General features: G+C 44.2%; 3 protein-coding genes across 4 annotated transcripts; 2 read left to right on the top strand and 1 right to left on the bottom strand.

Moving 5' to 3' along the window:
- The first annotated feature begins 736 nt into the window (after nt 1-736).
- Nucleotides 737-4,370, top strand: eme2 (essential meiotic structure-specific endonuclease subunit 2). The gene is made up of 8 exons (XM_020453923.2): nt 737-1,516; nt 1,789-1,910; nt 2,008-2,100; nt 2,187-2,311; nt 2,411-2,483; nt 2,656-2,771; nt 3,172-3,361; nt 3,772-4,370. Exons 1-8 carry the CDS (start codon nt 1,042-1,044, stop codon nt 3,925-3,927), a joined length of 1,350 nt encoding a protein of 449 aa, XP_020309512.1. The 5' UTR covers nt 737-1,041; the 3' UTR covers nt 3,928-4,370.
- spsb3b (splA/ryanodine receptor domain and SOCS box containing 3b) lies at nt 4,357-21,022 on the bottom strand. Of its 2 annotated transcripts, none has more exons than XM_031799440.1 (7): nt 20,890-21,022; nt 12,061-12,187; nt 10,688-10,877; nt 10,166-10,353; nt 7,980-8,082; nt 7,744-7,869; nt 4,357-6,214 (listed from the first exon to the last, which is right to left on the bottom strand). In XM_031799440.1, the coding sequence occupies exons 2-7, from the start codon at nt 12,178-12,180 to the stop codon at nt 5,670-5,672; spliced, it is 1,272 nt and encodes a 423-aa protein (XP_031655300.1). In that variant the 5' UTR covers nt 12,181-12,187; nt 20,890-21,022; the 3' UTR covers nt 4,357-5,669. The 2 variants fall into 2 exon arrangements, with proteins under 2 accessions (XP_031655300.1, XP_020309513.1); XM_020453924.2 differs by lacking the exon at nt 20,890-21,022 and adding an exon at nt 15,815-15,890.
- nubp2 (nucleotide binding protein 2 (MinD homolog, E. coli)) lies at nt 19,918-25,692 on the top strand. Its single transcript, XM_020454390.2, has 7 exons — nt 19,918-20,079; nt 21,500-21,618; nt 22,845-23,043; nt 23,280-23,437; nt 23,698-23,808; nt 24,035-24,104; nt 25,329-25,692. The coding sequence occupies exons 1-7, from the start codon at nt 20,064-20,066 to the stop codon at nt 25,466-25,468; spliced, it is 813 nt and encodes a 270-aa protein (XP_020309979.1). The 5' UTR covers nt 19,918-20,063; the 3' UTR covers nt 25,469-25,692.
- Nucleotides 25,693-26,588: the final 896 nt, after the last annotated feature.

Raw genomic sequence — 26,588 nt, 5'->3', positions numbered from 1 at the left:
TTTTCTTTCAACCCAAACACTTATGTCTGTAAAAAATCAAATAAAAAGACACACTTTTCGGGAGGATACACCACAAACACCTGAAGTGCCTTATTGCTTTTAGAAACTGGTTACCAAAGTAATTAGAGCAGTACAAATAAATGTTTTGTCATACCTCATACCTGTGGTAGACGGTCTGATAGACCATGACTTTCAGCCAATCAGCATTCAGGGCTTGAACCACCCAGTTTATAATGCTATTTATAAAGTGTGTGTGTGTGAGAGAGAGATGTGGTTTTGAGCCATCATTCATACAATCCAATCAGGAAATACCTGTGAGAGACAGTTGGTCTATGAACAACATGCCTCAAGTGTACTGTTCTGTACAAGCTAAGGCAAGGATCATGACAGCTGACGTGTCTCTGCCAGCCTGTCCACCATCTGCTGTTCCAGTTAAAGAATTCTAATCCAATGATGGTTTGTGTCTAGCACACGCACACCTACACACACGGCACGTGCAGTATAGCTGTAGGATTAACCATTAGAAATAGAATGTTAAATACTGACAGCAGAGGAGGCTGGTTGGAGGACCTATAGGAGGACGGCTTCATTGTAATGGTTAGGATGGAATAAACAAATGGTATCAAATACATCAAACATATGGAAAACAAATGTTTGAGTCCAACCATTCCATTATTCCATTCTAGCCATTACAATGAGCCCGTCCTCCTGTAGCTCCGCCCACCAGCCTCCCCTGACTGACAGTCAGTTGGTCACCATGATTTGGGATATTATGGCGGACTACAAATGAGGGACTACGAAATTGTGCACGGAGAACGATTTGATGTTTGTACCTCGTATCACTCCGTCCAGAAGGTGATACGTTGTTGCCAGAAGCTGCAACCCGCATTAGAAATATAACCAGTTTGAAAACAGTGAAGTTCAAACTAAGGCTGGTGTATTCCGTTATTGCTAGGTTTCTTCTACTGTCTTAGATTTGATTTGTGTAATATTGCATTCCGTTATGAAAAGGCATTCCATTATTTTGTCTTGGATAGAAATATGTCCGTATTGAAAAGAGCCAAAACATGGGAGATATCTGAATCTGAGGGCGAAAGCGATGCTGAAACTAAACCTTCAATCAAATGCATTGCATTTACCGATCAGGGTGACGATAACAATGAAACAGCGACGGCCAATAGTCCCACTGACAGTCTCGAACAGGACAACAAAGACCACAACACAGATTGCAAGTCAACAGCCAAAACCGAACCAAGTGACACATTGGTGGCTCCACGACCCGCTAGGTCCGGTACCGCAAGTCCGGGGAGAAAACGCCGAACCAAAGAGGAGATAGAGGCAGACAGACCGAGAGTTGAGGAGAGGAAGGAGGCCAGAGAGAAACTCAAGAGGGTGAGGGCCGAAGAGAAAGAGGAGAGGCGAGAAGATCAACAAAGGAGAAAAGAAGCTGCAGAGCGTCAAAAGAGCCTCAGACCTGAGAACTGTTTGAAGTGCCTGACTGTCTGTATTGATCCAGGTAATTGGTCCTTTGTGAATGTAGGTGGAAGGGGTTCAGATGGCGTTGAAGCAGAGGAGGCTGGTGGGCGGCGCTATAAACGTGGTTTCCATATGTTTGATACTGATCCATTTATAGAATTTCAGCCATTGCAATGAGCCTGTCCTCCTATAGCTCCTCCCACCAGCCTCCTCCGTGTCAAAGGCACACTGTAAGTAAGATGTGACATCAGAGGACCACCGACACAACTAAAGGATGGTGGACATTTTTAAATGTGTGTTTCCACTCCCCAGCTCTACTGCAGGATGATGGATCGGATGTGTTGCTGGGAACTCTGTCTGCAGTTGAGTGGAGGAGCAGCATTGAGACACAGCAGCTCCCTCACAGCATCACTTGGACCAGAGATCTTCCGTCGGTAACGTACCATCACACACAGACAACACGAGCGCCACAACGCTGGGCTTGTTGTCTCGGCCCCTCAGGTTGACTAGATAATGTCTTGGTGTTGTCAGGAGAAAGACAGCAGTGGACCACTGGAGGAGGAGCAGGTTCTGCTGGTGTTGGGTCTGACTGACTTCATGGGCATGGTGGTGTCAGTCAAACAGGTGAGTGCCCTTTAAACCTCAACAAATTCCCTGGTGTCTCCACCAGTGTGTGCAAAGCAAACGTTCACAATTTTCTGTTCACCCAGATACTGCATGGCAACGGGGAGGAATCGGCAGTGGAGTCTTTCTTCAAGCTTTTGTCCGAGTGCCTCAACCGAGATGCCAAGATGGCGGTTACTGTTTTAGTGATGGGATCCAACGCAAATAGCTGGTTCGTATGAGATCTGTTTTAAGAATGCGTCTCTGAACCTTGGTCCTTGAGACACCCTGTATGAGAAGAGACTGGATGTATATGTTGGTCTGTCACCAGGACTGGGACATGGGATGTACCCGAGTTGAGCCAAAGATCTCAGTTGGGAATGGAGGATCTGGACATTGAGGAGGTAAGGTCTCTTTCTGATATACTATACAATCTCTCTTCTCCCCTCAACACATGCATTTGTAGCGGCTGTTTTTTCCGTTTCCAGCGTCGTGCAGAAATGAACCATTTCAAGCTGCTTTTTGTGCTTCTCTCCTCGAACGGTTCTCACCTAACGTGTCTTCATCTGTCCTCAGGTATTGGTTTTCCTTCAACTGTACCGGAACATTACCGTGGTCTTCCTGGACAGCTGGCAGGATGTCACAGACCACGTGTGTGCCGTCACCAAGGCCCTGTCCAAACGGCCCTACAAGTATGAACCTAGTGAACTCTTCATATTCCACATCATTAAGAATTATTCAACTTAGGAATCTTATCAGTTGGAATTCATTTACTGCCATGCCATGAGGACAGGCTTTGAGCACCGCTAGCTTACTTTCTTTACTGTGATTAAACACTAAGTCTGGTAACCAACTTTTGTGCTGGATACAGTGGGAAACTACAAAGCAAGCAGGCTTTTGCTCCTGCCCAGCAGTACCAAACCTGAGATACCGATCGACTTCATGATTTTGATTCTAATGTGTGTTTAAGCTAGGCTGAAACTTAATCCTGCAAACCCTGTAGCTGTCCAGGGTTGACGAGGCTTGGTGAGCAGTCCATTGCTGTAGAGCACAATCTTTAAACTGTGGTCACGCCTTTCCACGCCACTGCAGACTGCTGACGGAGCGTGGCGAGTTGCCGTTCTGTGTGGATGGCTCATGGGCCAGTGGGGTGCGTGTGGAGCGGGATGGAGCTGGGCTGGGCGAGGTGTGGAGCAGGCAGATCACACAGCTCAACAGGGTCAGCCCTGCAGTGGCCTCCACTTTGACCACAGCCTACCCCTCACCGCAGATACTACTGCAGGTAGGAATCGATCTACGTGTCTGTTTAGTCGGGATCATTGACATAACATAAGCATTTATGACCAATGTAAGTCCTACAATTCATTATAAATGTACCACAATGGCCTATACCTGCAGGCTATATGTTTAGCATTACCAATCATTTATATGGCTCTTATATAATGGGTTGACTTTCATTGCATATAAGGGCAAAACAACTATAGGAGGTTGGTACAGTAGATGACCAGAAGTTCTGGGTTTTCTTTGGGATCAGGTTGAAATTTGTTTGGCGTATGACATGGCCACATCACTGACATGATATCAACAAACTGCATCAATTAAATACATACAGTATAAAAGTGTGTCAATCTATATTTGACACAGGTCTGTCTTGAATGTGGATAGTTTACTTGTTTAATGTTTCACCTTCAGGCCTACAGTAGCTTAGAGTCTGAGGAAGAGAAGAGGGGGCTGCTGGCAGGCCTACTAGTGAAGACTGGAGGGAAGGAGAGACGCATCGGACCTGAAATCTCAGCCAGAGTCTACCGTTCCCTCACAGCTCAAAACCCCCAGCTGGTCCTGGACTAGTTGACCATTCTGGCGTCACTGTAACTAATTGATACCTAATGAATTCCTAATGTCCCTTTGGCATGTTGTGTAGGTCTAGGCATCAGCAGTATTAGTAATATCTCTTGTGCTTTGATGGGCTGGATGGAGCATATCAGAACAATAATGGCCTAAGGACCAAACCCTGTGGAACTCCATCTTTAACCTTAGATAGACCTGAGCGAATTGATCATTCTAAGTGCCTCAGGCCTGGGGTCAGTTTGGGTTTGGGTGTACAACTTTTCTAACCACTTGAATACATGCAGAACATTTACATAAGTTAAAGTTATGGCCTTGGTTGCACATGGGGTGATCATCAAAATGAGTGAAGTATAGTACTGTAGCACTTTGTATATTTAAGAGAGAATGGCAATAGATTTGTATATGAAAAAATAGTAAATTACGATTAAATGTTTAACACACAATGTTTGTTTTACATTTATTTTTGTACTATTCATTTGCGTTCAGCATGAAAGGTTATACAAATTGGCAAGAAAAGAAAAACATCTTACTTGGTGACTATAAGCTACTATAAGTCAAGCATGAGTCAGATAAACTGCAAAATATCAGAAAAACATGGAGAGCAAAGCGCTATTAGAGAACATGGCCACCAATGCGCAGTATAAAACATTTAGATAATGTTAATTGTATGCCGGCATTGTTCTTTCGAAGGCCAAACCCACCATTGGTGTGTGTGTGTGGCCAAATACCTATTTTCATGTCATCTGACCATAGCACCTCCTGGATTCAGCTAAATGGCATTGGCACTTGGATTGGAACCAGTGCTATAATGGTCACCTGACACAAAAATAGAGGTCTTTGGCCACGCACAACAGTGGTGGGTTTGACTTTCAAAAGAACAATGCATATGCAGAAAATACCTCATCCCTACTGTAAAATATGGTGGTGGATCTTTGTTATGGAGCTATTTTGCATCCACTGGTCCTGGAGTCCTTGTTAAGGTCAAAAGCATCATGAACTTTATCAAGCACCAGGACATTTTAGCCCCTCCAAAAAACTGGTTCCCTCTGGTGGATTTTCCGGCAAGACAATAAGCCCAAGCACGCATTTTTCAATGGCCGTCTCAGTCTCCGGAATTGAACCTCATTGAAAACCTGTGGTTTGAGTTGAAGAGAGCAGTCCATAAGCGCAGACAAAGGATATCAAGGATCTTGGAAAGATTTCAGCATGGAAAACAGGATCCAATAATTTTGACCGCTATCTATTAGAGATTTTTTTTATTACTTGTTAAATATAATCTCTTTCTCTGAGCAAAAGTATTAGTATAAAATAATATTGTAAAAAATAAATAAATGCAGCATACAATATAGCACAGTATTTGTATTATATTTTATAGTGTCTTTTTTTGCTCATCTTTATCAAGGGATCCAATCATTCAGTATAGGGAGTGTACATACAGTAGATAACATTAGATTTAGAACTAAGTCATCTGACTTGAACGGGGTGGTGGATATCCAGGGTGGCTGTCTTCCCCTTCCCTTCAGCCAGGCAAACTGGGGAGAGTTTGGAAGGACAGTCTCGTGGGTGAGTGAGCATTCCACTCAGAAAGTCTTAAAGTGCTTAGAAATCTGAGCTAAGATAAAACTCTTCCACTCTTGTGGACTTTTCCACAAGTAGATGGTAATGGCATTTATAGAAAGGTTCAGAATAGATAAAGTGCCAACTTTATCTAACATTTCTGAGTGTATATTTGAAAAGAAAAGTCATGTCCTCACTGTCTGAGTTGCTCCCTGGAAGGGTGGGCAGGCAGAGACACAGGGAGAGGCAGGGCTGGGAACTGGACGAGAGGCAGGGCTGGGAACTGGACGAGAGGAGGCAGGGGCATTGGCATGATTGGGTACAGGGCTAGGGAAGGAGCAGGCACTTAGGGTGGGCACCTGGCTGAGACAGGGGCTCGGGCATGGACTAGGCTCCTCAGGCAAGTCATCAGGCAACTCCACTGCAAAGTCATCAAAGAAGTCTTCATTCAAGTCTTCCATCAAGTCCTCAGACTGCTCGGGGGCGCCGTTACTGAGGGTGAACACCCAGCCAAGCTGGTTGTGGAGGAGGTGGCGCAGGCCTGGGGGCAGGGGCAGCACGTTCAGGATGTCAGGGCAGTCGAGCCGCTGCTGGCGCAAGCGAGAGCAAGAGAGGTACTGCAGGGAGGTGGGCGTGTAGCAGGACCGGATCACCTTCATACTGCTCTTGGCTGCAGTGGAGCACACCACAGGGTAGAACTTCTTATTCTGCAGCCTGGTGGCGGCCACACCTGAGGAACAGGAAGAAGGGAAGAGACCGAGACATTAGGCACATGGTCACATGTAAATCTAGAGCAAATGTTACCCTTACAGTTGCGGTAGGATACGTCAGCCATCTGAACAATCTAAAGTGAACAAAAATATACGGTTCATAAAAGGAAATCAGTCAATTGAAATAAATTCATGAGGCCTTAATCTATGGATTTCACATGACTGGGGATACAGATATGCATCTGTTGGTTTTATATATATATATATATATATATATATATATATATATATATATATAAGGTAGGTGCGTGAATCAGAAAACCAGTCAGCATCTGGTGTGACCACCATTTGCCTCATGCAGCGCGACACATCTCCTTCGCATAGAGTTGATCAGGCTGTTGATTGTGGCCGGTGGAATGTTGTCCCACTCCTCTTCAATGGCTGTGCGAAGTTGCTGGATGTTTGCGGGAACTGGAACACGCTATTGTACACGAAGATCCAGAGCATCCCGAACATGTTCAATGTCAACATGTCTGGTGAGTATGCAGGCCATTTTCAGCTTCCAGGAATTGTGTACAGATCAGAGGTGATGGTGGCGGAAGAATGGCACGACAACGGGCCTCAGGATCTTGTCACTGCATCTCTGTGCATTCAAATTGCCCTCGGTAAAATGAGGTTGTGTTCATTGTCCATAGCTTATGCCTGCCCATACCATAACCCCACCGCCACCATGGGGCACTCTGTTCACAACTTTGACGGCAGAAATCCGCTCGCCCACACGACGCCATACGTGCTATCTGCCATCTGCCCGGTAGAGTTGAAACCGGGGTTCATCTGTGAAGAGCACACTTCAGAGTGCACGTGGCCATCGAAGGGGAGTATTTTCCTACTGAAGAAGTAGGTTAAGACGCCGAACTACGGTCAGGTCAAGGACCTGGTGAGGACGACAAGCACCCAGATGAGCTTCCCTGAGACGGTTTCTGACAGTTTGTGTAGAAATTCTTTGGTTGTGCACACCCACAGTTTCATCAGCTGTCTGGGTGGCTGGTCTCAGACGATCCCGCAGGTGAAGAAGCCGGATGTGGAGGTCCTGAGCTGGCATGTGGTCTGCGGTTGTGAGGCCGGTTGGACGTACTACCAATTTCTCTAAAACGAGGAGAGAAATGAACATTCGATTCTCTGGCAACAGCTCTGGTGGGAATTCCTGCAGTCAGCAGTCCAATTGCACGCTCCCGCAACTTGAGACATCTGTAGCAATGTGTCGTGTGACAAAACTGCACATTTCAGAGTGGCCTTTTATTCTCCACAGCACAAGATGCACCTGTGTAATGATCATGCTGTTTAGTCAGCTTCTTGATATGCCACACCTGTCTAGTGGATGGATTATCTTGGCAAAGGAGAAATGCTCACTAACTGGGATGTAAACAAATTTGTGCGTATGGAAAATGTCAGGGATCTTTTATTTTAAAATCATGAAACATGGGGCGAACCCTTTACATTTGGTGTTTATATTTTTGTTCAGTATAGTTTGAATCAAGGTGTCACTCACCTATACGGCGGCGGTTCTTATAGAAGGTAAGGGTTCCATGCCACGTGTCAAGGTGCAGCCCTATGATGGAGCCTTGGCCAAAACGGGACGAGAAATTCACCTTGTCCCCTTTGTGCTGAAGCATACCTTGAATAGGAAATGAATCAAAACCGGAGGCAAATTAGTGAATTACTATGTATAAAACGTCATATCCATAAGGCATGCCTATTCATAACATTTATGTGTCACTTCCTCACCTGTGTAGGAAAGTCCCCAGCTGTCCTCGTCCATCCCCAGCATACTGCAAAAACTGTGTTGGAACTTGTCCAGGTTGACCTCAGCGGTCCCGATGCCCACCATCTACATAGAAGACAAAACATACAATAGTAGGTAACAATGTTAAATGCTGCCTGGTTGGCTGGCCTTGTTTGTCTGCCTGGTTGGCTGGCCTTGTTTGTCTGCCTGGTTGACCTTGCCTTGTTTGTCTGCCTGGTTGGCCTTGCCTTGTTTGTCTGCCTGGTTGGCCTTGCCTTGCCTTGCCTTGCTCGAATTACACACCTTGTGAAAGAAATGCCATACCCCTTGTTAGCTTAAGATTTTAAAGGGGAAAAATGTATCCTGATTGTATACAGGGATCTATAATGACGCTTTAGGCTAGAATCAAGCTTTCACAAGGAAGATATGCTTCTGATGCACATGGCGATATCTTTGGGTCATCTCTGTAATATTCAGAGGCTGAGCTACGTTTTTCTAATATCGAGGAGTAAAGAAAAAAGAAGAACACTGCTTGGGAAGTCATGTCTGTGACTCTTGCTATCAATAGAGCTAATCACTTTCTGAAAAATAAGATGTTTAACTAAATTGTTGTTGATCATTGCCAGACAGCCATTTTCAAATCTTGCCATTGATCTTAAAGCCGTAAAAAAAACTGTAACTAGGCCACTTGGGAACATTCAATGTCATCTTGGTAAGCAACTCCAGTGTATATTTGGCCTCCCAGTGTCTATTGGAAAGCAGACTGAACCAGGTTTTCCTCTAGGATTTTGCCTGTGCTTAGCTCTTTTCCATTTCTTTTCATAAAAAAAAAATACTCCCTAGTCCTTGCCGATGACAAGCAGAACCATAACCTGATGCAGCCACCACCAAGCTTGAAAATATGAAGAGTGGTACTCAGTGATGTGTTGTGTTGGATTTGCCCCAAACATAACACTTTGTATTCAAGACAAAGTTCTGTACAGGCTTCCTTCTTTTTACTCTGTCAATTAGATTAGTATTGTGGAATATCTACAATGCTGATCCATCCTCAGTTTGCTCCTATCACCGCCATTAAACTCTGCAACTGTTTTATGCCCCCTAGAGTCGATGTCCGTGCCCCCTGCAGAAATCTAGTTGGCCCAATAAAAATAATCCCCATCAAAATACGTCAGTTTAAACTGGAGATATCTGGTTTTTTTTAATGGGCTGCGTCGCAATACATCGCATCCGCCGATAACTTGTGATCTTAGTTTAATTCCACCCCGGTCATAGGCCTAAGCCTCCCAGGGATGCTCAGAATTGACCAACTAACTGCTTTTACAAAACAAATGCACCAGGATCCCCCTAGCTTCCTCCTCCCTGGGTACGGCAGTGAGGGCAAGTAACAGTACCATGGGAATGCCCCGCTGACAGCCCTCATTCACTTCTGCTAATACACACGGATCACTCTCAAACAATGTTCTGCTTTTACCCCTATTGTAAGGTTTAAATACAAACATGGTAACTTTCTCCATATTGGAAGGCATTGTTTTCATTTTAGTCTACACTAACAATGTTACTGTATCTATTACCAATTTCTGTCGGATATTCACTTTCTTCTTCACACTTATTAAATGCATTAGTGTATCTTCGTGTACAATAGCATGTTCCAGTTCCCGCAAACATCCAGCAACCTCGCACAGCCATTGAAGAGGAGTGGGACAAATGCATTAGCATGTAATGCGGCAAATTTATAAAACACATCGGCCAATTCAGAAGGGAAGAGAGAAACTTTCTGGCATCAACGTGTATTATAACTGGGCTGGCACTGTCTATCAGTTCACTGTAGATGGAGTACTCTGTCCATAATAAGTCTAACCTGAGACGGGATAGACTGGGAAATAGAGCCAGTTTCTGACTCAGTCTCGGGGAGTGGTTGAATTTTTGGTTTAGAATAATTTGGGATATCAATGAAAACGCCATTGGAAGTACAATAACGTGTAGCCTTAAGTTTAGTTAACAAGTCTCTACAGGTTCAACAGTCCTACAGACTTTCGTTGAATTTCCACGACACTTGTTAACTTTTAACAAATTGACCCCTGTCTACACTGTAGCTATACTATGGTCCTACAGTATCTGTAAACATGTAAGGGTTAAGGTTAACCCACTTAGGGTAATTCCTGACCTGGATGGTTTTTTGCGTACGTACCATGTCTGTGCCATAGACGGGTGACGTCATCTTGATCTCCCAGAAGTGCTGTCCATCTGTCAGCTCCTTGGTGCCGCGGATGGCGGCTGTGCCACAGCTGTACTCAGAGTGGAAGCTCACCTTGCGGTTGTCACAGCTCAGGAGCGCTGCATTGGACTTGACGCCCTCGTCCCACACCCAGTTGAAACCTGCAGAGAGACAATATGATGGTTATCCACACTAATTCATGACCCATCCATTGATAACCCCTGCTACATTTCCCAGGTACACCGTTTAAGCTATACGGTGCATGCTCATATACATAATAGCTCCACATCCATTCAAAACACGCACATACTGCGCACACAGTATTGTCAACCCACATCGAGTCGGAGTCAAAACACAGAAACTGACATTGCTTGACAGTACAAAGAGGAGACAATTATTCATTCACCTATAGAGTAAACACAGACCAGACTAAGTTGAAAGACATACACAGATCCATAGTTCCCCAACCCTGTTCCGATCCTTCCCACTACACACCCTGGTCCTCCTCTCCACACAGGCAGTCATTGAGGGGCTGGAAGCCCTGCAGCAGAGCCCCAGGGCTTGTTTCCTCCTGGGCGTCACAGTGACAGTAGGACTCCCCTGTCACAGGCACCGTGTCGGGCACAACGTCTGTCACCTCCGGGGTGACGGCCAGGTAATCCACTTCTGAGTCCGAGTCGCTGATCTGATTGACGCACATGGGATAGACAGAGATGGTCAAGGCGAATGAGTTGGACATTTGAGAATGTCCCTAGTTTTAACTGAGAGAACAGGTAGACTGAACCACACTTGAGAAGACTAATTTGTGAGAATCGGAGTGCTTTCAGAAAGAAAGAAAAAATACAAAATACAAAACAAAAACCGACTAGCTTGGCTTAAAATGAAGACAAACCCAAAAACTAGCTTAGAAACGTCTGTAAATACTGTGCACTGCAACCTCTCCTCAGTCGGTTGCCTCAACTAAAGCACCGAGCTTGTTCAGGTTCTTTAAAGCTTCTATAGGTTGACCCTTTCCCTAAAGAGAGGCCCTTGCATTCCCATTGGAGCACAAGCAGGGTATGCCAACATTTAAAAATAGACCTGTGCCAAAAATACAGACCATCCATGCCTTAGGAGTCCCCATTCAGTAGAGACAGCCATTTTGAGACAGTTGAATCCACCATGGAAAACTACCGGCTCTAGCCAGGTCATATTTTCGATCATGCCGCGGCCTTGTGTTCTCTCTGTCTCAGCATTCTCCCATTGCTCTTTCAACTCTTATCACCCCCTCTCTACCCAAACTCCTCTCTGGGTCTGCCTCAAACACACACTTCCACACTCTTACCTTTCATCACTCCACCCTTTCTATTCTTTATTATTTCGAACCACCTGTAGTCCTCGCGCCACTCCTCCCTCCATTTACATCTCACCACTGCACTCCTCCTTTCTCCATCCCCCGCTCCTCCCTCCATTTACATCTCACCACTGCACTCCTCCTTTCTCCATCCCCCACTCCTCCCTCCTTTTACATCTCACCACTGCACTCCTCCTTTCTCCATCCCCCACTCCTCCCTCCATTTACATCTCACCACTGCACTCCTTTCTCCATCCCCCACTCCTCCCTCTGTCTCGGTCTCTCTCTCTCCCCATCTCTATCACTCCCCCACTCAATCTTTCTCACTACCCCACTCCCTCTCATTCCCAGTCCAGAAGAATAAAGACATTTCAAATGTCATATTATGTCTATGTACAGTGTTGTAATGATGTGCAAATAGTTAAAGTACCAAAGGGAAAATAAATAAACAAATATAGGTTGTATTTACAATGGTAAAGATAACCTACTCTCTCTCTCCCCCACTTCCATCCGTCCCCCTTCTCCCGGTTCTCACCTGTGTGTGTTCGTTGCCCCACTCTTCTCTGTCATTCACCAGTACCACGGCGTCAATGTCTCGTCGGATGTCACTCCACACGTAGTGCGGCGCTCGGCTGTTCCTGCTTGTCCGTAGCATGGCCGCTCTAAAGGGACAGGAAGGCAAAATCACAAATAAATGAAATATCACATACATAATACACAATACAAAGGATTGTCATAAAACCTTTAGGTTATACAATTATATTACTATATCCCACAATTTCAGCATGGTGAACTTATGTGGGCAGACATGTGCATCCCATTGCCCTACTTGAAACTAGGCTGAATATGTTTCGAAGATCACACCACACACGTTCAACTTGACAAAGCTATTTGAATTTGAATCATTTATGTGCCCTGCTGGTGGGAACGATATGATCAGTTAAAATACTCAGTCACATGTAGTGGGGAAGTTGAAATATCATTGGCATTGATGTAGCATCTGATAAAATATATTACATTTGGAAACAACGGTGATTTTATTGGTTTATTTGGTTTACATGATCCAGATAGGGATGTCATTTGGCATAAGAAATGACACAAGATTGTTTTTCAAATACTGAGCAAGTGCTCATTTCAACTGTCTCACAAACTAGGTTGATTGTATCCTCTTTCATCCCTACCCCCTTTACCTCTATGGGCAATACAAGATGCCAACTGTTTTTATTTAATCTTTATTTAACTAGGCAAGTCAGTTAAGCACAAATTCTTATTTACAATGACGGCCTACTCCGGCCAAACCTAGACGACGCTGGACCAATTGTGCGCCGCCCTATGGGACTCCCAATCACGGCCAGATGGGATACAGCCTGGATTTGAACCCAGTACTATAGTGATTCCTCTTGCACTGAGATGCAGTGCCTTAGACCGCTGCGCCACTCGGGAGCCCAAAACCAGTCATTGAGACAGCACTGAAATAAAGGTTTGGGGTCAATACCATTTCAATTCAGGAATTAAACAAACTAGAAAAGGTCATTTTTCAAGAAAAATTGTGTGACTTGCTTCAGCTGTCCAAAAGTATTTTTTGTAGAAGTGTAGAAATGTTTCCACAGAAAACAGGTGTGGTGGGAAAGTAACAGCAGAATTAGTGACTGCAGTACAGAGGTGGAAAAAGTACCCTATATATACACACCACTTATTTCACTATACCACTTTAGTCGTATAAACCTACCCTGATAGAAAATGACTCAAGGTGAAAAATCACCCAGTAAAATACTACTTGAGTAAGTCTAAAATTATTTGGTTTTAAATATACTTATATTTCAAAAGTTTTTCTACGGATAGCCAGGGCCACATTACAACACTCCGGCATCATTTACCAATGAATCACGTGCGTTTAGTGAGTCCGCCAGATCCGAGGCAGTAGAGATGACCAGGGATGTTCTCTTGATAAGTGCATGAATTGGACCATTTTCCTGTCCTTCTAAGCATTCAAAATGTAATTCATTATTTAGGGTGTCAGGGAAATTGTATGGCGTAAAAAGTACATTATTTTCTTTGGGAATGTAGTGAAGTAAAAGTAGTCCAAACTATAAATAGTACTTTACTTTACTTAAGTACTTTACAGCACTGCTGCAGTAGTGGTGGAAATAGTGACTGTAGGCCAGTAGTAGAAGTAGGCCTAGTAGTTGTAGCACTACACTGCAGCAGTAATAATTACTGGTGTAGATAGGTAGGCTAAATGGCAGGCTAATGGTCATTATAAACCACGTGGTTCAAGCCCTGAATGCTGATTGGCTGAAAGCCGTGGTATATCAAACCATATACCATGGATATGACCCCCCAAAAATACTATAATTACGTAGGTAACCAGTTTATAATAACAATAAGGCACCTCGGGGTTTGTGGTGTATGGCCAATATTGTCACGCCTGTTCCCGCTCTCCCTCTCTGGTGCTCGAGGGCGCCATGCTGCTCTTCATTACGCACACCTGTCACCATCATTATGGGCATCAGCAATCACTGGACTCACCTGGACTCCTTCACTTTGTTGATTGCCTTCCCTACTTCTGTCTGCTCCTCAGTTTGTTCCATGTGTCAGCATTAACCCCCCCCCCCCTGTGCTTATTGCTTAATTATAACTGTCACGTCTTCCGACGAAGTCGGTTCCTCTTCTTGTTCGGGCGGCGTTCGGCGGTCGAAGTCACCGGTCTTCTAGCCATCGCCGATCCACCTTTCATTTTCCATTTGTTTTGTCTTGTTTTCCCGCACACCTGGTTTACATTCCCTCATTACTTGACGTGCATATAACCCTCTGTTCCCCCCATGTCTGTGTGTGGAATTGTTTGTTGTAAAGTGTATGTGCACTTCAGACTGGTTTGCGATGGGTTATTTCAACCCGTATTTTGTTGTTCTGGGTGCAGTTTGTTTTGCCGCATTAAACTGCTCCGGTTGTTACCCATTTCTGCTCTCCTGCGCCTGACTTCCCTGCAGCCAGTTACACACCTCTTACAATAACTCTGCTTTGCGTCCTGCCTAAGAACAGCACTTAGCCGTGGTATATTGGCCAAATACCACAACCCTTGGGCCTTATTGCTTAAATATACCACGACGCCCAGCGTCGTCCGGGTTAGGGGAGGGTCTGAATTTAAATAGAACTGACCCCTAGCCTGCTTGAAACATATAGGCTCCACAGAACAACACACAAACTGAACTCTGGAGTTGCTAACCAATATTCTCCCTTGTCTGAGGTTGAAGTACTGTTGCTCCATATGGACTGTTTCCACATGTAAGTTTGACCTTTCAATCCGACCTGCCTTCTAGTGTGCCACTTTGGCAGCGAGTCTGCAGTCTGTGAGCCGGTTCACGAGATCAACAGTGATAATGTTTTTTTGACTCACTGACTGCATCGAGTGATGTGATCATAAATTATGAAGCCCCTGGGTGGGGTTGGGGGAATGGGATGGGGATGGAGGCCCACTTATGTCCCTATGCTAAGGATTTGATTTGGGGGTCAAATAATGTATGCTCAGCGGAGTTGAGCTGACATGGAATCTGCAGCTGATGGCACGCCTTGCTTAGGCCTAATGTTTCCACAGAAAACAGGTAGCAGCTGGGTAGACTGCTGTCCAAACAGGTGCACCAGATAATTGCCAATGGTTTAGATAAGGGAGTCTGATGCGCCTCATTTTAACAGTGCTTAGCCTATATACTCTATCACCGTCATCTGAGTAACTCAGGCTGCATCCATAGCTCCACGTCAATCAAAATCTAATGTAATATTATCTGGATACAAAGCTCAACCCATTTATTTTTTATGCACGAGCACCAAACACATAGTTTGTTTATTTTCTCAATACATTTTTATTCAGAGCCAAGTTTGAATTGCTCTTAGCTTACTTCCGTATGTCCAAGATGCAATGGGTTATTTAGTAAACATTTATATGTAAGTAGTTTCCCCCTGAATTTAAGTAAATATTGGTTTTCCAATCCATAAGTCCCTAATGATGTCCTATCTATTCATTACATAGTAATACAGTTAGTTGAACCAAAAGTGCAATTTGTCATTGTACACTGTTAAAGTTTACATTTTTGATTCACATAAAAGCCATAGGCTGGCTATACTTAACTGATATCTAAGGACTGTCAAATATATATAACAATAGCCATTTAAATTTCAGTCATTTAGCAGAAGGACTTATCCAGCAATTATTGTTAAGTGCCTTGTCCAATGCTCTTAACCGCTAGGCTACCTGCCCCCCTACTTTCATTAAACTAGGAAAAGGTTCCTACCTTATAGTTGTCTTCTTATGAACTATCTTGCATGTTAGGTCTTCTATACCAGACTCCTGAGTGTGACAGGTGCAACTTGCTCTATGACCTAGTTCCCTGCACGCCAGACATCAACAATACCCTTACACGCCCACACCTAGCACTGATTGGATAAGTGTGGTAAAAGGGAGGAGTCTATGCTAATTTCCCTATCTAAATAGGGTAGATATAAAATTAGAAATTGTATTGTGGCTTTATGTAGGTGTAATTTGTGTCAGTATTAACAGGCTTTACTTATTGATGCATGTTCTCATTGCCCTGGTTACATAAAGCATGAGAATTCAGAACAGACAGTAAATATTCATTTGATAATTGTCAAAATTTGATACTATTACAAAAATATATTTGTTAAAGTTTATGAACATCAGGAAATATGCAAGGGAAATTAATTACCTTTATAGCCAAAATGAGAAAGGTGGCATTTCCTGAACGTCAAGGGCCAAAGCATAAGCGACAATTAAACATTTGTTTTAGAGAAAATGCAAGTCATTAAAATTCACACGTGAGTGGGGGAAAGGGTTCTAGGGTAGGTACAGAAATCATTATTGCGAAATTCAATAGAGGCCAAGGCTGCATGACTTCACTTGTAGTATGTGGCTTCAAAGCTTCCTTAACAGCATCAAGTAGTTTCCATGCTATGCTCATACACCCTGTGCACCCAACAGCAAAAACCTGAAACATTTCCTGTGTTACGCTTACACACAGGTGTTCGGAGCATGCTAGATGGCTAATTAGCACAGGTGGTCGCCTATTGTTTTCCGTTAACAAGCGTTGTAACATGAAGATATGGCTGTGTGGGAACCCTAACCCTATAAAAAGATGTGTATCAATTTAAACTTTTTTATTATTATTATTAAATTATTATTTCTCACTGACATTGTAATGCTCGTCTGAAGAAGAGGACCAAAGCGCAGCGTGGTACGTGTTCATGATAATTTATTCAAAATGAACACTGACACAAAATAACAAAGTGGAACAAAACTAAACAGTTCTGTCTGGTGCAGAAACACAACACAAAACAACTACCCACAAAACACAGGTGGGAAAAGGCTGTCTAAGTATGATTCCCAATCAGAGAGAACGATAGACAGCTGTCCCTGATTGAGAACCATACCCGGCCAAAACATAGAAATCAGAACATAGAATGCCCAACCAAATCACACCCTGACCAAACCAAAATAGAGACATAAAAAGGCTCTCTAAGGTCAGGGCGTGACAGTGGGCATCTATCCGGGGTGGCAGCTCTAGTGCGGGACGTAGACCCCGCTCCACCTCACCCCACTTTGGTGGCGCCTCTGGTGCGGGGACCCTCGCTGAAGGCTTCGTGCCGCGGGGATCGTCGCTGGAGGCTTCGTGCCGCGGATCGTCGCTGGAGGCTTCGTTGCCGCAGGCACAGGACTCACTGGGCTGGAGAGACACACTGGAGGCCTGGTGCGTGGAGCCGGCGCAGGATATACTGGGCCGAGGACGCGCACTGGAGGTCTGGAGCGTAGAGCTGGCACCACCCTTCCTGGCTGGATGCTCACCCTAGCCCGGCACCTGCGGGGTGCTGGCACAGGACGTACTGGGCTGTGGAGACGCACCGGAGACACAGTGCTCGGAGCCGGCGCAGGATATCCTGGGCCGTAGAGATACACTGGAGGCCAGGAGTGCTGAGCCGGCACCATCCGTCCTGGCTGGATGCCCACTCTAGCCCGGCCGATGCGTGGAGCTGGGATATAGCGTACCGGGCTGTGAACGCGCACTGGAAACACTGTGCGCTCCACCGCATAACACGGTGCCTGACCAGTACCACGCTCCCCACGGTAAGCACGGGGAGTTGGCTCAGGTCTATAACCTGATCTCCCCATGCGCCCCCCCAAAAAAATAAACAATTTGGGGGCTGCCTCTGGTGCAAACTCCTCGTACTGTCGCTGTTCCGCCTTTGCCGCTTCTAGCTCCTCCTTAGGACGGCGATTTTCACCAGCCGTTGCCCAGGGTCCCTTGCCTTCCAATATATCCTCCCATGTCCATTCCTCCAGAAAGCGCTGCTCCTCCCAGCCATGCTGCTTGGTCCTTTGGAGGTGGGTAGTTCTGTAATGCTCATCTGAAGAAGAGGACCAAAGTGCAGCGTGGTACGTGTTCATGATAATTTATTCAAACTGAACACTGAAACAAAATAACAAAGTGGAACAAAACTAAACAGTTCTGTCTGGTGCAGAAACACAACACAAAACAACTACCCACAAAACACAGGTGGGAAAAGGCTGTCTAAGTATGATTCCCAAAATTCACGAAACTTATTGTGGGAAGCTTGTGGAAATTGTTACTAGGATTAAATGTCAGGAAATGTGAAAAACTGAGTTTAAATGTATTTCGCTAAGGTGTATGTAAACTTCCGACTTCAACTGTATAGTGCATTTGGAAAGTATTCAGACCTAGACTTTTTCAACATTGTTACATTACAGCCTCATTATAAAATTTATTACATTTTTCCCCCTAATCAATCTACACAGAATACCCCGGAAATATCACATTTACATAAGTATTCAGACCCTTTACTCAGGACTTTGTTGAAGCACCTTTGGCAGTGATGACGGCCTCAAGTCTGGGTGTGATGTTACAAGCTTGGCAAACCTGTATTTGGGGAGTTCCTCCTATTCTTCTCTGTAGATCCTTTCCAGCTCTGTCAGGTTGGATAGGGAGCGTCGCTGCACAGCTATTTTAAGGTCTCTCTCCATGTTCGATCGGGTTCAAGTCAGGACCACTCAAGAACATTCAGAGACTTGTCCCGAAGCCACTCCTGCATTGTCTTGGCTGTGTGCTTAGGATCGTCGTCCTGTTGGAAAGTAAACCTTTCCCTAGTCTTTGTCCTGAGTGCTCAGATGCAGGTTTTCATCAAGGATGTCTCTGTACTTTGCTCCGTTCATCTTTCCCTCGACAAGTCTCCCAGTCCCTGCCTCTGAAAAAATATCCCCACTTCATGATGCTGCCACCACCATGCTTCACTGTAGGGATGGTGCCAAGATTTCTCCAGACGTGACGCTTGGCATTGGGGCCATAGATTTCAATATTGGTTTCATCAGACCAGAGAATCTTGCTTCTCATAGTCAGAGTCCTTTAGGTGCCTTTTGGCAAACACCAAGCGGGCTGTCATGTGCATTTTAATGAGGAGTGGCTTCCGTCTGGCCACTCTATCATAAAGAGCTGATTGGTGGAGTGCTGCAGAAATCGTTGTCCTTCTGGAAGGTTCTCCTATCTCCACAGAGGAACTCTGGAACTCTGTCAGAGTGACCATCAGGTTCTTGGTCACCTCCCTGACCAGGGCCCTGCTAGGTTTGACCGGGCATCCAGCTCCAGGAAGAGTCTTGGCGGTTCCAAACTTCTTCCATTGAAGATTGATGGAGGCCACTGTGTTATTGGGGACCTTCATTGCTGCAGACATGATTCAGTACCCTTCCCCAGATTTGTGCCTCGATACAATCTAGTCTCAGAGCACTACGGATAATTCTTTCGACCTCATGGCTTATTTTTTGCTCTGACTTGTACTGTCAACTCTGGGACCTTATACAGACAGGTGTGTGCCTTTCCAAATTATGTCCAATCAGTTGAATTTACCACAGGTGGACTCTAATCAAGTTGTAAAAACATTTCAAGGATAATCAATGGAAACAAGAAGCACCTGAACGCAATTTCGAGTCTCATAGCAAAGGGTCTGAATACTTATGTAAATAATGTATCTGGGGTTTTGTATTAGCAAAAAAATCTAAAAACCTGTTTATTGCTTTAACATTATGGGGTATTGTGTGTAGATTGATAAGAAAAAAAAATATTTAATCAATTTTAGAATAAGGCTGTAATGTAACAAAATGTGGAACAAGGGAAGGGGTCTGAATACTTTCCGAATGCACTGCATAATGTAATAGAACTGAGAGTCATGATCAAGGACTAGCCTATTCATAGACACTAGCTAACTCTAGCATATATTCAAGAAAAGGTATCTTTCGATCCAGGAGTTTTGTTCAGAGTCCTGAACTTCAAAACGCATCGCTTGCGGTACGGTTGCGCACATAACAGATTAGACGTAAAGGCAACTGATTGTTTGCTTATTTTTGGAGGCGAGCGCAACACGCAATCCCATTCGTTCCATTGGATATTTGGTGCTCATGTGACGAAGTGCGGAAGTATACGGAACACTCCAACAACAAAAAAAGTGATATATAAAGCAAATATGGAAGAAAACAATGGTATGAAAACCATATTACGCTGCCAGTTAATATGCATGTGTATATAGCTTCCTTCTTTGAAAATAAGGCATATTTCTATTATGAGTTTGTCAGAACGAGAAACTGTCACATGTTGTTTTCACATTGCTAACGTTAGCTTCTATCTAGGTAATTAGCTAACAACTAGCTCTAATCTGTTCGATAACTAGCTAAATACCGTATTATTTATACATAAGTGGGTTAATGTGCTCGGAAGCTGTCATGTGCATGGCTAGTGGCAGTGCTTAGCCAAAACTCGACTTGAAGTTCAGTAGCTACTGTTAGCTAACTAGTTACCTTCAAGTCGAATTTTTGCTAGGCTATTGGTGCAATTCGTTATCTGGCAAAGCAATACGTTCACATGACTAGTTAAAATGTGTATGGACAGCAGGTTAGCGTTTTTCTTCATGAATCTTTGTTCTGGAGGCAGCTATGCAGAGTGATCACTAGCTGGCACAGCCACTAAGTCTAAACATCTGCTTTTAAATTGAACCCTAATGACACTGTTAACCCTAACCTTAAATTAAAGACTAGAAAACATTTTTTTAGTTTTCATTTTAAAAAATTATAACACATTTTTGACTTTGCAGCCGGCTTTGCCTGGAAACATGATGTTGAATTGTATTGAATTATTCGTTGGGCAGAAATAGGCATTTGAATCAGAAAAGTTTCCTCTCACGACCTCTACAAGCCAGAATGTTGAATAAAATTATATTTTAATGTACTTTACTGGTTGGTACTTTTTCTTCGGTAGGAATGTGATACAATATATCCACATGAAAGTATACTTACAAACTTTTCAAAGCGCTGGTAGTGCGTTCAGATTTCTATCTCCTGAAGCATGCTCAAAACATAAAAATATATGCACGAGAGACATGCATACTTGCCGAGCTCATGCACATATTCACATTCCGAAAGGGGACATCGCTCAGTTCTGCCTCCAGGACAAGACTTATGACAATAAACTTCAACCTGCGTATAAACTTCAACCTGCGTGATAAAACGTGACTGGGTCCTTAGAATCTTTCAGTGTCAGTGAACATACAGTAATGAGAGATTTAATGGATATAATTAGTAAATGCTGCTTTCACAGTAATAGGACTTGAACATACCCTCTGTGTATTTGTTCATGCATTTGTAATGGATGTGAAACGGCTAGCTAGTTAGCGGTGGTGCGCTGAATAGCTTTTCAATTGGTGAAGTCACTTGCTCTGAGACCTTGAAGTAGTGGTTCCCCTTGCTCTGCAAGGGCCGCGGCTTTTGTGGAGCGATGGGTAACGATGCTTCGTGGGTGACTGTTGTTGATGTGTGCAGAGGGTCCCTGGTTCACGCGAGGGGACGGTCTAAAGTTATACTCTTACACATTCATGTCCATATATTTCACTAACTTGTTTCTCCACAGAAGGTGGGAACTTGGCCCAGGTCCAACATGTGGTGTTGATCCTGTCTGGAAAAGGAGGGGTGGGCAAGAGCACCCTCACCACAGAGCTAGCCCTGGCCCTAAGACATGCAGGCAAGAAGGTGGGAGACATAACATTCATGTGTGTGTGTGTCATCAGGATCTTTGTATCAAATGGAAATTTTTGATGGGTCAACACAGCTCCATTCTTTTATGCTTAAGCCCAGATCCGCAGTTGCTTTTCACAACAGAAGATGCTTGTGTTTTGAGAGAGAAGAAATTGTTTGAAAGAAAACATGGGTATTTGGCCCAGCCATGGCCGCTGTGCTGGGGAAAGATGTGTCTTTGTGTAACGGATGTGAAATGGCTAGCTAGTTAGCGGTGGTGCGCGCTAATAGCATTTCAGTCGGTGACGTCACTCGCTTTGAGACCTTGAAGTAGTGGTTCCCCTTGCTCTGCAAGGGCCGTGATTTTTGTGGAGCGATGGGTAACTGTTGACGTGTGCAGAGCGTCCCTGGTTCGCGCCCAGGTCGGGGCGAGGGGACGGACGTAAAGTTATACTGTTACATGTTCGGAGACGCAGATAGCTAATTAGCACAGGTAGTCTTCCATCTGTTTTCTGTAAATAAGCGCAGTAACATGGAAATATGGCCATGTGGGAACCCTAACCTTTTTCAGAACAGCCTCTATTTGTCGGGACATGGATTCTACAAGGTGTCGAAAGTGTTCCACAGGGATGCTGGCCCATGTTGGCTCCAATGCTTCTCACAGTTGTCAAGTTGGCTGGATTGTCTGGCTGCACATTTGACTGGCTGACTTACTGCAGAAACTCAACAAAAAGAAAACCGTATTATGAAGCCAAGATCAATTATATAAAGAATGATGGAGGAAAAAAAACTACTTTAAATGAAATTATGGACAGAAAGACAAATTCAACTCAGATGGCTTATTCATCACAAAACCATTTGATGTTGCCAATTATTTTCACGATTACTTAACTGCCAAACGAGTGTGGCTGCTGCTTTCGCAACAGCTAATGGGGATACTAATAAAATACCAATACCAGATTACGCTATTCATTTTGAGTAATCAAGTGGATTTTGTTACTAATTACCTTTATTGTCTTGTAAATGTATCGGTTACTGATTACACATTTCCTAGTTATCTGTCCAACCATGTATGTGTGAGACTGTACAGTATCTTTTTCTCAGGTTGGTATTTTGGACCTGTGTGGAATATTGAGCCCACATAACTATGTGCATGTTCACACATGCCTACATGTGTGGTCTCTGTCCTGTTTATGTCTCTGTCTCGTCTGTCTGTATGTATGTATGTATGTATGTATCAGGTTGGGATCCTGGATGTGGACTTGTGTGGTCCCAGTATCCCCCGCATGCTGAGTGTGGGCAAGCCAGAGGTGCACCAGTGTGACTCGGGCTGGGTGCCCGTCTACACAGATGCCCAGAAGAGCCTGGCGCTCATGTCCATAGGCTTCCTGCTGGAGGACCCAGACGAAGCAGTTGTCTGGAGGGGTCCAAAGAAAACAGGTATGCTCAGTCTACATTGGACTATTAGAGGCCAAGGTGGAGCTTCCACAGTAACAAAAAAAAAAGTTTAGATCACAGGATCAGCACTCTTCCTTTGAGACGCTTGAAGTATACCGCCCCTTGATCAACATGAAGAGTGTAGGGGCTTACTGGGTGGGACTGTGGTGTCTCATCAATATCCTCTCACGTTCTCTGGCTCTCTCTCCCCCACCAACTGCTGTATGGTCACGTCCCAGCTCTGATTGGGCAGTTTGTGTCTGACGTGGCGTGGGGGGAACTGGACGTGCTCCTGGTGGACACCCCCCCGGGGACGTCAGACGAACACCTGGCCGTCCTGGAAAACCTGAAGAAGCAGCACAAAGTGGACGGAGCCATTCTGATCACTACACCGCAGGTACAGTACAAGGAAAGATTGGAAGTTGTGTCAACTCCTAGAAGAGAAACAAAATAGCTTTCGCTGTGGTGGGTCTTAAATGTTGGCAACAGGAAACCTTTTGTTCTGATAAATATCGACCCTTCTCCTGAAGTGCGCACTTGTACTCCCCCTGGTTGATCCATTGTATTAATTACATTATATTGTACTTAGATATGCTGTTATTCTGTGCAGTATTAATTACATTATATTGTACTTAGATATGCTGTTATTCTGTGCAGGCAGTATCGACGGGGGATGTCAGGAGAGAGATAACGTTCTGTAAGAAGACAGGCTTGCGCATCCTTGGGATTGTAGAGAACATGAGTGGATTTGTGTGTCCACACTGCTCTGTGAGTACTCCAATATGCATGGACACACACATACACACACCATCTGTGCTTGTTGCAAACAGGTCTCCAGTTAGTTTTAGATTAGCTTCATGTGCTTTATTTCGCTGGACACAATCGTCAGTCTGAAGCGGTGTCATTTAAAAATGTATAGTGTCACTATTTTGTCATATTAGAATCTCAGCATATGCCAGTTCTGACCATTCTAATATAATGTGTTTGCTTACAGGAATGCAGTAATATCTTCTCCAAGGGAGGAGGAGAGGAGCTGGCCAAGTTGACAGGATCAGTATATTTGGGTAAAATAAAAAAATTTGTGTGTGTGTTTGTTTTTTTATGGTCATTCCGGCGTCTGCATTGGCCGTACAGCATTTCCTGCGATGCGGCCTCTGCAGAAGTCTGGGCATTCATACATCTTACACTTCGCAGAGCTTATGTGAAGGAAGTTGTCAAGGAAGTGTATTTGTGTTTATACAGGATGTACAGCCCTACCTACTGTCCAATCATATCAATGCAGAGCTATACGGAGCCCTCCGCATTGTTAAAAAATGTGGCTCTTCACACTCTCGGCTTTTAGGGATATGATGGGTATTTTATTAAACAGCCACTAGATGTCACTCTAACCCAACCGACTCCAGCACTCTGAAACTGCTTGTCGCCATTTAGCAGGCATTTTACAGCAGAGCTGCACTGATAAAATGGTTGGTCTTCATTGCAGTGGAGTGCTTGTAAAATTTTGGGGTTAGAGCTGATACATTTCAGTCAAAGCGATGGGGATCAATCTAAGTGGTATATTATTGACCATTTCACCATTAACACTCAACGACCATATGCTTTGTAAGAGTGGAAACCAATCTGTGAGTAATGAAGCGGCTAATGTAGCTAAAGCCCAGAGCGGTGAGAAGCCATATTTAAGGCTACAGCACTGTTCTCAGCCAACTGCAGTATTGCTATGGCTGTGGATGGAGAGGTTTTGAGAGAACTGTGTACCATTGATGTAGACCATGTGAAGACTACTGGGTCTACCAGGGGTCTCCAACCCTGTTCCTGGAGAGCTAGTCCTGCATGTTTTCGCTCCAACCCTAATCTAGCACACCTGAACCTAATAATTAGCTGCTTGATAAGCTGAATCTGGTTGGTTACAGCTGGGGTTGGAGTGAAAAGCTACAGGAGGCTAGCTCTCCAAGAAGAGGGTTGGAGAGCCCTGGGGTAGATGTATGTAGTAGACTATGGCTGTGTTTATACAGGCAGACAATTCTGATATTTCGCGGTTACTAGCAAAAGATCTGATCCGGTTGGTCAAAATACCATATTATTGGCAAAAGATCAGAATTGGGCTGCCTGCGTGAACACAGCCTTTGCATGTAATGTTAACAGCATTTGATCTTTTCAAGTTTTGACCTCAAAAGACACCATAGTGTCATGTTTTCTAAAGTAGGCCAGTGTGTTAGCTGTGTGTGTGTGTGTGTGTGTATATTGTTTTCAATGGTTGCGAAGGCCTCAGATTGTGTTTCCCATTTCAGGCTCTGTGCCCCTGGACCCTCTGCTCACTACCAGTATAGAGGAGGGCAAAGACTTCATCCAGACATTCCCAGACAGCGCCACCTTCAGTGCCATCAACAGCATTGCACAGACCCTCCTAACAAGCATACAGAATCCCTGAGCATATTCAATAGCAATACAGTATCGTAGTATTTAGCCTTTGTAAAATCATGTTGATATATATATATATATATATATATATTATCACACGCAGGCACACACAACCACACAATACAGTTTTACATTGCATCTATCTTGTCATATACTACTGGTATGTAAAGCTTCAGAAAACTACCCACATGTAATACTTCACAAATGTAATAAAGTGGGCTGATATTTAATTGAGAGCAGAACTGAGTGAAATCCGCTTCACCACTACCTGGCTGCCAGCAGACATTTAGGTTATGGTAAACGAATGGACAGCTGAACATTCTCTGTCTAGACAACCAGAAATCCGATTACTAAATTCTGTTCCACTATAGACAAACTTCAATTAACATGATTAGGTTTTTCCGTTCTAAGCAGCCGAGTCACCAATTAATTACCCAAATCCTGTTTTGAGCATACGAGTGCGTTTCTGTCTTCATGAGGAAACGCACCAGAAAGACGAACGGCTGGAAACTGCGGGTGACAGCGGTCTGTTAGTGATAAACGTCTGGGTTTTGACGAACGGCAGCGATTCAACATGTAAGATTGTCGGTAAACTGAAATTGACAGCCGATCTTCGGGTCAGGGGCAAAAGGACGGCCACCGGATAGTTTTATGTACACGGTCAGTTGCGCAAGTGTTTTTCCTATAAATAAAAGGACATCTTTGATGATTTTGGGAAGTATGGCACAATTTATCCTGATGCTTTATAGCAACTAGCATGAATTCGAACATACAATTTATCATAGAAAGAGCCAAAACAATCCATTAACGGATTTCTAATTACTCTGACAGAAATATAAACGCAACATGTAAAGTGTTGGTCCCATGTTTCATGTGTTAACAAAAGAATCCCCAGAATTGTTCCAAAAGCACAAAAAGGTTATTTATTTACATCCCTGTCAGTGAGCATTTCTCATTTGCCAAAATAATCCAGCCACCTGACAGGTGGCATATCAAGAAACATGATCATTACACAGGGGCACCTTGTGCTGGGGATAATGAAAGGCCACTTTAAAATGTGCAGTTTTGTCCCACAACACAATGCCACAGTTGTCTCAAGTTTGGAGGATGCAATTGGCATGCTGACTGCA

Source organism: Oncorhynchus kisutch, linkage group LG20, assembly GCF_002021735.2.
Source record: "Oncorhynchus kisutch isolate 150728-3 linkage group LG20, Okis_V2, whole genome shotgun sequence".
NCBI classification, from domain to species: Eukaryota; Metazoa; Chordata; class Actinopteri; order Salmoniformes; family Salmonidae; genus Oncorhynchus; species Oncorhynchus kisutch.
The sequence above is the reverse complement of the archived record's forward strand: the minus strand, read 5'-3'. Positions and strand labels throughout refer to the sequence as shown.

Bases quoted from the DNA above. Each gene is read 5' to 3' on its own strand.
- eme2 (XM_020453923.2), top strand. From the start codon at position 1,042: ATGTCCGTATTGAAAAGAGCCAAAACATGGGAGATATCTGAATCTGAG. The intron at 2,484-2,655 runs GTAAGGTCTCTT...ATCTGTCCTCAG, and splicing joins AGGATCTGGACATTGAGGAG to GTATTGGTTTTCCTTCAACT. The intron at 2,772-3,171 runs GTATGAACCTAG...ACGCCACTGCAG, and splicing joins CTGTCCAAACGGCCCTACAA to ACTGCTGACGGAGCGTGGCG.
- spsb3b (XM_031799440.1), bottom strand. From the start codon at position 12,180: ATGCTACGGACAAGCAGGAACAGCCGAGCGCCGCACTACGTGTGGAGT. The intron at 10,354-10,687 runs GTGTGTAGTGGG...GTCTCTCTGCAG, and splicing joins GTGTGGAGAGGAGGACCAGG to GTTTCAACTGGGTGTGGGAC. The intron at 7,870-7,979 runs GTGAGGAAGTGA...TTCCTATTCAAG, and splicing joins CTGGGGACTTTCCTACACAG to GTATGCTTCAGCACAAAGGG.
- nubp2 (XM_020454390.2), top strand. The intron at 21,619-22,844 runs GTGGGAGACATA...TGTATGTATCAG, and splicing joins TAAGACATGCAGGCAAGAAG to GTTGGGATCCTGGATGTGGA. The intron at 23,809-24,034 runs GTGAGTACTCCA...GTTTGCTTACAG, and splicing joins TTGTGTGTCCACACTGCTCT to GAATGCAGTAATATCTTCTC.